This window comes from Colobus angolensis, unplaced genomic scaffold, assembly GCF_000951035.1.
Source record: "Colobus angolensis palliatus isolate OR3802 unplaced genomic scaffold, Cang.pa_1.0 Scaffold726, whole genome shotgun sequence".
NCBI lineage: Eukaryota > Metazoa > Chordata > Mammalia > Primates > Cercopithecidae > Colobus > Colobus angolensis.
The window spans coordinates 146,397-157,950 of NW_012120999.1; the positions used below are offsets into that span (position 1 = coordinate 146,397).

General features: G+C 37.6%; 1 protein-coding gene across 1 annotated transcript; it reads right to left on the bottom strand.

Annotated features, from left to right (window-relative positions):
• Nucleotides 1-246: 246 nt before the first annotated feature.
• Nucleotides 247-1,236, bottom strand: LOC105501570 (small ubiquitin-related modifier 1). The gene is made up of 2 exons (XM_011927550.1): nucleotides 929-1,236; nucleotides 247-457 (listed from the first exon to the last, which is right to left on the bottom strand). The coding sequence occupies exons 1-2, from the start codon at nucleotides 1,232-1,234 to the stop codon at nucleotides 452-454; spliced, it is 312 nt and encodes a 103-aa protein (XP_011782940.1). The 5' UTR covers nucleotides 1,235-1,236; the 3' UTR covers nucleotides 247-451.
• Between the last annotated feature and the right edge of the window lie 10,318 nt (nucleotides 1,237-11,554).

An 11,554-nucleotide genomic window follows, 5' to 3' on the forward strand; every position in this document is an offset into this window, starting at 1 on the left:
TTAAAGTCATTAACATCATCACTGTACAGTAATGAAGAAAAAATTTGTACCATGTGCAATTTCCAGTATTTATGCAAGAAAACCTTATTTTAGGTATTTTCATTTCTATACAATTAAAATAAAATAAGTATTAGTACGACTTTTACAAATATCGTTCATTTTAATGAAGTTGGTACAGACAATGTCCATTTAAAACCCATATCCCAGGCCAAAAAGTACAAATAAAATCAAAAAGAGCAGTGTTCTGTTGTATTCATTTCTGCATGTATAGCTTTATTAATTGCTAATGAAAATTAGAACTTTTCTGGGATCTTCTGATAAGATTTTTAAAAAATCTTAAAATGATTTTTCTTCAGTGAAGCCATCTTTGCAGTTAGTCATTACTCTCACCTTATCTGTCATCTTGACTTCAACCTGATATTCCTCTTCTTTTCGTCCAGACCCTCAAATTTTAAAAGTAGCTTCAAGTTAAGGAAAGGTCATTTTTCCACAGTTCAGTTCTCTGAAAAACTTCCATCTCCCACTGAAAGTCACAGTAGTGACAGGAGTGAAGGAGTGACAGGAATGAAGCAATCACATGCTAGAACATCAGGGCCAATTGGAAAGTCATTATGAACACTTGCATTGGTTGATCTTATTTATCACCACAAGCCTGAAAATGCAATGTCCTGAAAAAGGTGGCCTCTTTGTGCACACATAATTTTTGAAAAGGAGAGGGTAATATGAAGGGGACTGAGGCTTGATCACCAAAAATCAGCACAATGAAAACAAACAATAACGAACAATGAGCACTAGAATTCAAATTACCAGATGTTTCAAAGAGACGGGGTGCCAGTTTTCAATTCCGTTTTGAACACCACATTACAAAAGAACTATTTTTAAAAATAAAAAAGGATTGAGGGAAAAGAAAAAAAAATAAAAAGAATATGTAAACTGTTGAATGACCCCCCGTTTGTTCCTGATATACTTCAATCACATCTTCTTCCTCCATTCCCAGTTCTTTTGGAGTATGATTATCAGCAATTCTCTGACCCTCAAAGAGAAACCTGAGTGAATTCATTGGAACACCCTGTCTTTGACAGTATGATTCTTTGAGTTTCTTGAGATGTGTTGTCATTTTCACTTTGAAGTGAATCTCACTGCTATCCTGTCCAATGACTTTGAGTTTAATATATTCACCTTCCTTCTTATCCCCCAAGTCCTCAGTTGAAGGTTTTGCCTCCTGGTCAGACATGATGACGGTGGCTTCACATTGGGGGTCTCCGCACAGCAGCAGCAGCAGCCTCGAGTAGGCAGAATCTCGCTCCAGGGTTTACAAATCTGTCTCCCTTCCCCACAGCCACAATTGGGTTTTCATGTAATTTCATGTACTGTCATTTAACCCTCACAAGAAACCATCCAATTTTGTTGATGAAGAACAAGGAAATATAAATAGAAGTAGGTAGGTTTTTAACTTTTATAACACTGAGCTCAACATAGCAATACAAGCATTGCAGCTTAGATTAAGTGTTGTAGTCAGCCAGACCAGGTCAGGCATATTCCAGAACTCAAGTATCTATACTACTAAACCAATCTGCAGGAAATCCATTAGTCCTCCTCATTTTGAATGCTTGGTTTCATCTTTTTCATTCCTCTATTCAGATGCTAATCAAAGCTCTGCAGCAGCCAGGCAGCACTTTTTCTAAGCCAATTCTTCTGCAAGTTTTGCAGAGTATGCAATACATAGGTCACCTTCACATCAAATGCTGCAGTCTTTGTCTATTTACCGTTTTGAAGCAGAAAACCTGTTGAATTTCACCTAATTTAAACTTCATTTTCATTAACCAAATCTTTAAAGAAACTGCATGTGGCTCTATCCAAGCAATATTTCTTACTGCTTTCGGCAAACTTATTTATAACTAATTAGACATAAATAAAACATTGGCTTGCATTTTTGTCAATTTTGCTGTAGATTTACAGAATAATCACAAACACTGATATAGCACATGCTATGTACTAGCCACTGATTTACATAGTTTACATTAGTTCCAATCTCAAGACTTGAAAAGATCTTAAAGATATTGGAATACAACCCCAGGGACTGCTTATATCCCCTCCATGATAATGGTACAAGAGTATATTTCACTGAGTAGAAGAGCTTCTGCACTGGAGTCAGAAAACCCAGATCTACCACTTTGTGTCAGGTGATTATGTAATATTAGCATGGCAATTTCAGATGTCATTGCCTTTGATTCTCACAGTGATCTTATATATAGTTACAGTTCTGAAATCTTCATTTCCATCCCAATCTCTTTCCTAAAGAAGGGATGTGGGGGAGTTCCTGAAACCCCCATATATATCGAAGGACAACTAAACTGTCTTTATGCATCTCTGCACTTCCCACACCAATCCCTAGCTCCATTAATGAGAAATGCCAGTCTTCCTAGCCTTCTCTCTTACCTATCTCACATCTAATCCATTATGAAGATCTCATTGTGTCTGTGTAAAATCTCTCAAACCATCCCAACTATTAGCTCAGTTCAAAGCCATATCTCACCTGGACAATAGCAACAGTCTTCTCACTGTTCTCGCTACCTCCACTCAGCCCATTTCCCTGTCCACTACCATACATATATTTTAAACTGTTTTCCATAAACCTGCTAGAGCAACCTTTCAAAAACATCAAATTTAGTAAAAATTCTAATTTTCTATTTAAATCTCTTAGTAGCTCCCCATTATTTTTAAAGCTAGGTTGACTCATTTCTGCCCTCAAACACTTCAGGCTCTTTCTCTTTCCATTGCTCTAGAACTGTTCTATCCTCTGCCTGAAATGCCCATCCTTATCCCGCTCATCTCACCCACCCGCTTCTTCACAGCATTACTTCTGTTAGGAGGCCAATCCTGATCTCCTAAGGTTAAGGGTTCTTCTACCACGTATCCATACCGCCATGTTTCCATAGCATTTTCATTAATCTGTCTAGCTGTGTATTTTCTGTTATGCGACCATAACCTATGTCCTCAGTTATAAAAATCCCCCACTTTCAGCCGGGCGCAGTGGCTGACGCCTGTAATCCCAGCACTTTGGGAGGCCAAGGCAGGCGAGTCACCTGAGGTCAGGAGTTGGAGACCAGCCTGCCCAACATGGGGAAACCCCATCTCTACTAAAAATATAAAAAATTAGCGAGGCATGGTTGCCGGCGCCTGTAGACCCAGCTACTCGGGAGGCTGAGGCAGGAGAATCGCTTGAACCCAGGAGATGGAGGTTGCAGTGAGCCAAGATGGCACCACTGAACTCCAGCCTGGGTGACAAGGGCGAGGCTCCATCTCAAAAAATAAAAAAAGGAAGAAAAATCACCCACTTTCTTCTTCTTCCTTCCCTCCGCCTCACCTCTTCATTCCTTCCCTCTCTAAACACCCTACTCAAGCAATACATGCTTATCTAATTAGGCTCTTAAAAAATTCCAGAGGCTAATCTTGAAACAAACCAGGCACAGGACCCCTGTGGAATCCTCCCGCTTAGCGGGGTCACAAACAATTAGTCTACCACCATCGGGACAAAGTCAACCTGACCTCCGGACCAGTGATTACTTAAGATAGCCATCAGAACAAGGCACAGAGACCCTCCCACTCTGTACCACACCCATATATATCCCATACCAAGTTGCCCTTTAAAAACCCTATGGTAAATTTTAAAATGTAAAATTGCACTTAAATGTTTTTTGGTTTGCTGGCTCTCTGATTAAAACCTGCTTTTTTTCTCAACCCTCACCTCTTGTGTTTGGTTTTTAAGCAGTGAGCTGTCAAATCTGGGTTAGGTTACACCATGAGATCCCTAAGGTCCCCAAGGATTTCCATCTTTTATCTTCAGCACAAAGCAACAGTCAAAACTTAATAAATGTGGAAGTAAATAAATGAACAATTCAACAATTGATCTTACTAAATGAAACGTTATATTTTTACATCCCTAAGCAGGAAGCATACTGTTTTCCTCAAATAATGAATTAAAATGGTTAAGAAATAGAGTAATTATATGGGTACACACATATATACTTGTGCACTAAATTATTATATAATAGAAATTGAGGGGGCCTGAAAGAATACTTACTATAACTCCCTCATTTTATAGAGAAGAAAAGTCAAGCCAGGAGAGACGAAGTAATTTGCCCAAGTTCCCAAAACTGGGGAAGACATATGTAATGTCTTTGGGTGGACAGAGAAATATGTAAATATTTGCAGCATTCTTCAAAAATAACCAAAAACTAGGCGTAATGCAAGTATTTATCAATTGGTGAATGAATAAAGTGCAGTATAACCATACAATCCAATACTGCTCTGCAATAAAAAGAAATGAACTACTGACATATGCAACAGTGTGAATAAACCTCAAAAACATGATGCTAAGTGAAACACACCACACTCAAAAGACTAAATAGTGTATGATTTTATTTATTTAAAAAATTTCTAGAAAAGGCAAAATTACATAGATAGAAAACAGGATCCGTAGTTGCCTGAGACTGACTATTAGAAAATACAACAGAACTTCTTGAGAAGTGTTTTAAAACTGGATTGTGATAATGGTCACACAACTGCATCAATGTACTAAATTACTGAACTACATACTTGCATTGGGTGAATTTTATGGTCTATAAATTATACCCCAACAAAATTGCTAAAATACTTGTTGTGGTTCTTTATAACTCATAGCATAATGTTTGTGTTCAATACTTTTTTTTTTTACTTCAAGAACCACAATTGATGGGAAATCATACTAAATTATCATTTTAAATTATAATGTCTACAGCAGTGTTTTTCAAACTATAGTGAAACACATATCAGAATAATACTGAGAGCTAGGTAAAACTGCATTCCCACTTCCACCTTCATTCTTAGCCCCCATTGAAACCAACTCCCATACTGCTGATTCACCTTAATCAACTCTATTTTTTTCCACAGTACTTATCACCTTCTAATATATTATGTAATTAACTTATTTAATATGTGATTGCCCTTTTCCCAGCAGTGACTCCCAAGGCTACAAGACAGTAGTACTGATATATTCCTATGACCCAGAACAGTTCCTGGCATATACTGTAGGTACTCAAGCATTTGCTGAATGAGTGAAATTCATGTTTCTGAGCCTCACTGAAGGAAGCCAAACAGACTGTTGGAGTAGTAGGGCCCTGGGATCGACATCTTCACCAATTCCCCCAAATAATAACACTAACATTTGGATCCACTGGCCTACAAAGAGTCTTCACACGTGGCCATAGCAACTTGAGTGGTGGCAAAAATAATCTAATGACAGGCACTATTCAAAAACATGTAAATAACTGAATGCAGAGCTTACAGACTTAACACAATGGTAGATAAGTAAGAAACAAATTCCTCAGATTTTGAGTATGACTCACAAAGTTTTGCCTCAACCACAGCCACCCACACAAATATGACACAATATTCTTAGCCAGACTTTTAAATTGTATCCCCAGGGGCTCTTCTATAACCACAAGTAAAACTGACATCTAAAAATGATTGTTCTAACTGTAATTCTGTCTGCAAACTCAAAGCAATTGACACATTCTTATTATCTATGGTACAACAATGTTGTATACACTACGGTAAATATGCACTTGAGTGTTCTAGGAAATTTACACTCTACATTTTAAAAACCATCATAGGGAAAAAGGTCATTGAATCGTGGTTTCAAGTGGCCATCTTTAGTACTGAATGATAGTTCATGAGGAAGTTCTTTTACATGAACTCATGCACAAAGATATAAACACACAAAAAACAGGTTGGACATGGTGGTTCATGCCTGTAATCCCAGCACTTTGGGAGGCTGAGGCAAGAGGATCACTTGAGCTCAGGAGTTTGAGACCAGCCTGGGCAACACAGCAAGATCTCTTCTCTACTAAAAATTTTAAAAATTAAACAAGCATAGTGGCATGTGCCTGTAGTCCCAGCTACTCAGGAGGCTGAGGCAGGAGAATTGTTTTAGGCTGGGAGATCAAAAAGGAGATTAATAGAAGGTACTTGAAGAGCCCAAGTGAGAGGATGACAGAAATAATCCCTGGAGTAAGAGGGTTACAGAAAGAGAGGGAACCACAACTTCAAAGGCCCTATAATGTGAATTTGGTTTTGAAAATATGTAATTCTGCTATAGAAGACGAATAAGCATACAGTTTACAAGACCTAGGTAACGCTTTTAAGATGTGTTAGCATAGAAAAGTAATCAGTAAATAAGTAGCTTGTGAGACAGGCAGAATTCATAAGATGCATTGAGTATAAAGGGAAATTCAGGCAGCCCTCTATATCCCCAGGTTCCACATCTGTGGATTCAACCAACCAAGGATCAAAAACAAAAAAATTAAAAATAGCACAATAACAAAAACAATGAAAATACAAATTTTAAAAATACAGTATAATGTCTGAGAGTGGTAACTCATGCCTGTACTCCCCATTATTTGGAAGGCTGAGGCAGGAGAATTACTTGAGCACAACAGTTAAAGACCAGCTTATGTGACATATAGAAACCCCATCTCTACAAAAAAATACAAAGTGGACATGGTGGCATGCACCTGTAGTCCCAGTTACTGTGGAGGCTAAGGCTGGAGCATCACTTGAATCAAGGATGTCAAGGCTATACTTAGCCAAGATTACAGCAGGATTCCATCAAAAGAAAATATAGTATAACAATTATTTACATAGCATTTATATTGTAGTTTCTATTATAAGTAATCTAGAGATGATTTAAAGTATATGTGAGGATGTGTGAGTATATATGCAAATATTATGCCATTTTATGTAAGGGACTTGAGCATCCACAGATTTAGGTACCCACAGGGGGCAAGGAGGTGGGGCTGGAACCAATTCCCCAGGGATACCTTGGGACATTTGTAGTTAATTAGTCTAGTATCTATCCCTACAGAGAGACAGAATGGAAGAACCAAGAGAAATCTACATTGATGAGGCACTACATATGCAGAAAGCACCTAATATTCATGAAGTTGTAAATATAATAAAGCATCTGATGCATTTAACATTCATAATACATTACATAAACATGAGACATATGAGGCACTCTGTATGCATGAGGTCTTAATTTGGTTATTCACATCTTCTCTCCCCAAGTAACAAATAAAACCCAAAGCTGCTCAGCAGGTTAATTGGCAAGCTACAGCTGAGGCCAGGCATACTTGCCCCTGTGTCTCTCTGATAGGCCCCTAGGCATCTTCCACCTGATTGGGCCTCTCACTCCCTTCAGTTCTGATCCTCTCTGCTGATAACTGGCCCTGCTGAAAAGATAGATTTCACACTTCTGACAACCAGAGGCAGAAAGCATTTATTTACTAGAAGTTGAAGGAATTAAAATATATATTTATGTGACTCCACCCCAATTACTTTATTTTACATCTTACTGAAATTAAAGGGAAAGAAGGGGGATAAATTGTCATCATTTATCATTTATATATTTATTCCATTTACCACTTGTACCTCATGTATATAACATTGACACAAAGCTCTTTGCTAATAAGTGAAAACACTAATACAGAAATAAAGCCGAGAGAATGCTACACAAAAAGTTCTTCCTGGTTTTAGTGAAAATCCTAGTCCCAAGACTTTAAAGCTATTTTCCACTGTTTACAATTTTCTTTACTTATGGCTGAAAGTTGTTAACGCTCAGCTTCTACTTTAGGTGATGGGAAGGAGAGCTGAGAGTCCAAGATCTTTTAAATACTAGAAAGGGAGAGTTTCTTTTTTTCCTTCAACTTTTACGTTCCAGGGTACATGTGCAGGATGTGCTGGATTATTACAAGGTAAACATGTGCCATGGTGGTTTGCTGCACAGATCAACCCATCACCTAAGTATTTAGCCCAGCATTCATTAGCTATTCTTCCTGATGCTCTCCCTCCCCTCACCCCAACCCCCGACAGAGCCCAGTGTGTGTTGTTCCCCTCCATGTATCCATCCGTTCTCGTCATTCAACTCTCACTTACAAGTGAGAACATACGGTGTTTAGTTTTCTGTTCCTGCATTACTTTGCTGAGGATAACGGCTTCCAGCTTAATGATAAAGAAAATGTGGTACACATACACCATAGAATACTATGCAGCCATTAAAAGAAAGGGAAGGGTCTTTAACTGCTGCTACTTTCTTGCTAATTCCAGCAATGTGCTGATAGAGTTAAGAACTATCACTAGGTCCAGAAATAGAGAAAGGCTGATTTAGGCTACAGTTCTAGAATGTGACTATCTTATTTCTAACCAAAACAAAAGAGAGACATGTACTGCCAAGATGTGTCGTTCTCATAATGCATCAGAAATCAGGACAAAAAAAACCTAAAGCAGAAAATGACCAATTATACCAAAGGAAAAAACCATCTTCTGCTCAGGTTTTACAAAGGTTCCTGGAGACAAGTGATTTTTATATAATTATACTCATGGAAGCCAAACTAGAAGATTAATTTAATCCAAGAGAATAAATAATGATTGAGATCCACTCATTGAAAAACCCCATGCTTGACACTTATAAGACACAAATGTAAATAAGCTGAGAGTTTACCCTCACAGAGTCTGCATTTCAGAGAATACAGACATGTTCCTTTAAAAATGCAAGATAAAATAAGTACCACAAAAGAGAATCATAAGTGCTCTAGGAACCAAAAGGAAATGAGGTAAAGGCCAGAGAGTATATAGTAAGCAAGGAAAAACAGACATTCACAAGGAATAGTAACAGTAGAAAGCTTCAGTTTTCAAAAAAGCTAAAAGATTAGAGAAGGATACAGGAAAAAGAAATTGTTTCCAGGTCAAAAGCAACAAAAATAATGAATGGGAAAATGGAGCAGTAAGGAAACAAAATTCTCAAAGTAAATTCTTTACTCAATTGTCTTGTCTTTTAAAAAGACAATATTTGGGGAAAAAACAAAAAAGCATTTCTAGGCTGAAAGATGCTTTAGATGAAATTTTAGTATGCCAAAGATTAAAGGGTGTTCACAATAAAATATTATCAACAACAGTAAAGGCCGAATTCCCATGATTCTACAGATATTCACTGAGGCAAAATCACAGTGTGGCCAGAAAGAACTTGAAAGTGCATGGGAGGAATGCTTGGGTAAGCACCAAAAACTGAATCAAAACCAGTGCCCAGAACATCTACTGAAGGCATGTCTTCATGAGAAGTGTTTAGTGTTGCCTCCTCTTAAATTCTTCTCCAATCTTTTCAAGAAAAAGTATTTTGCTAGACATTTGCCTTTTAGAAACGGGATTTCAGGATTGGTAATGAATGCACTTAACAACTATATGTAATATCTTTTAAAAAGGAGAACTGTAGAAATACATGAAAACCACAGCTTATCCAAAACTTCTTTTGAACCACTGATTCAATATAATTCCTTACCGAAGTAGTTACAAGTTGCAAGTATGCAGAGAAATAGACTAAATTACACTGCATTCATGCATTCTTCCTACCCCTACCAGACAGAAAAATTAAATATACTGATAAAAACAAAATCAAACAAAACTAGTGGCCTATCAAAACTGCATATTTGGACATTCTGGGTAATTGGCAAAGGGATAATCTGGCTCTAAGATAAAAAGGGTGATTGTGCCTCTTAGGAGATTTTATACAATTAGGAAGAGACACCAAAAAATTTATATTACATAAAAGGATATCTTCTAAACAGATAACAGAATAGTGAAAATCTTTCTGAACCACCACCACAACTTGGATAGAACAGGAGTTGGATCAATGTACTTCTAGAAAGAAAGGCAAGAAGAAAGCCACAACACTAGTTCAAAAGTTTGTTAGGTTTAGAAACATTTTTTTAGATATCCTCTAAAGGGTTCTAAAGTATTTCTACAATAAATAGTACACTAGGCTTGGTGGCTCATGCCTGTAATTCCAGCTACTCAGGAGGTCGAGGTGGGAGGATTGCCTGAGGACAGGAGTATGAGACCAGCCTAGGCAACACAGCAAGACACTTGTATTATACATACCTATACAAATAAATAAATAATTTTTAAATAATAAAATAAGAGGAGCCCCTTTCTTCTCTACTTAGAATTTAATTTTACCCAGTAACATACATTATATCAAACTTGTCCAACCTGCAGCCTGTAGGCCACGTGCGGCCCAGGATGCCTTTGCATGTGGCCCAACACAAATTCATAAACTTTCTTAAAATATTATTAATTTTCCGGGCGCGGTGGCTCAAGCCTGTAATCCCAGCACTTTGGGAGGCCGAGACGGGCGGATCACGAGGTCAGGAGATCGAGACCATCTTGGCTAATACGGTGAAACCCCGTCTCTACTAAAAAAATACAAAAAACTAGGCGGGTGAGGTGGCGGGCGCCTGTGGTCCCAGCTACTCGGGAGGCTGAGACAGGAGAATGGCGTGAACCCGGGAGGCGGAGCTTGCAGTGAGCTGAGATCGTGCCACTGCACTCCAGCCTGGGCGACAGAGCGAGACTCCGTTTCAAAAAATATATATATATATATATAATTAATTTTTTTGGCTTTTTTTTTTTTTTTTTAGCTCATCAACTGTCCTTACTGTTAGTGTATTTTATGTGTGGCCCAAGACAATTCTTCTTCTTCCAATGTGACCCAGGGAAGCCAAAGGCTAGACACCCTTGCATTATATTGACTGAAAAAAAAAATCACCTGTAAATACCTAAAAACTGTAAAATATGTCATAACACATTTCAAGAGAAGAAATTACTATCATCATACGATTGTTGTGCTGGTTCATGAAGCAGTATTTGGCATCTGCTTGTGAGAACTGGCACTACATGTACTCATGACTCAAGAATGTGTGTCATCCCCACTTAAAAGTCAAGAGCTCAATAATGAACCTTTCCCACTTTGAGACAAAAATACACATCAAAAACCTTTAAACACCCCTTGACAAAAAAACCTAAAGGTCATTCATTTAACCATTTGTTCATTCATCAAACCCTTGAATACCTGGGGGCTCTATGCAAAACACTAGGCTAGGCAATGAGAATACCAAGATATACAATACACGGTACATGCCCTTATGGAACTCACAGTCTACAGTTTGTAAGACAAACCATGTTTACTGCGTAAAACTGCCAACATCTAATCAGCATACTAAGTTTTTAATTAGAAAAAGTTTAATCATTTCTGATGATACATGTGTATATACATGTGAGTGTGATACATATACACATACATATTTAAATGTACGCACATGCTTTTTCAGTGCTTCAATTTTAGATAACTTAATATGGGTTGATATGGAAAGAGCACGGGTCTAGGAGTCAAGACTTATGTTCTAGTGAATCTCAGCTGTTTATTAGCTACATGACCTAGGGCAGGTTACTTAACTTTCATTAGCCTGTTTCTCAGTACATGAAATGAAAGTAATAATACTGTTTTACCTACCTTACAGGCTTTTTATGAAGATAAAATGGCAATAGATGTAATAGTGACTATTAAACTATAGAACTCTACACAAATATGTTATTATAATCTAAAACACGAGAACTCATTATTTTAACTTTCAAAGCTATTAAAATAGCTAGAGTACGCTCATGTAAGTTTTTAAGTGAAACA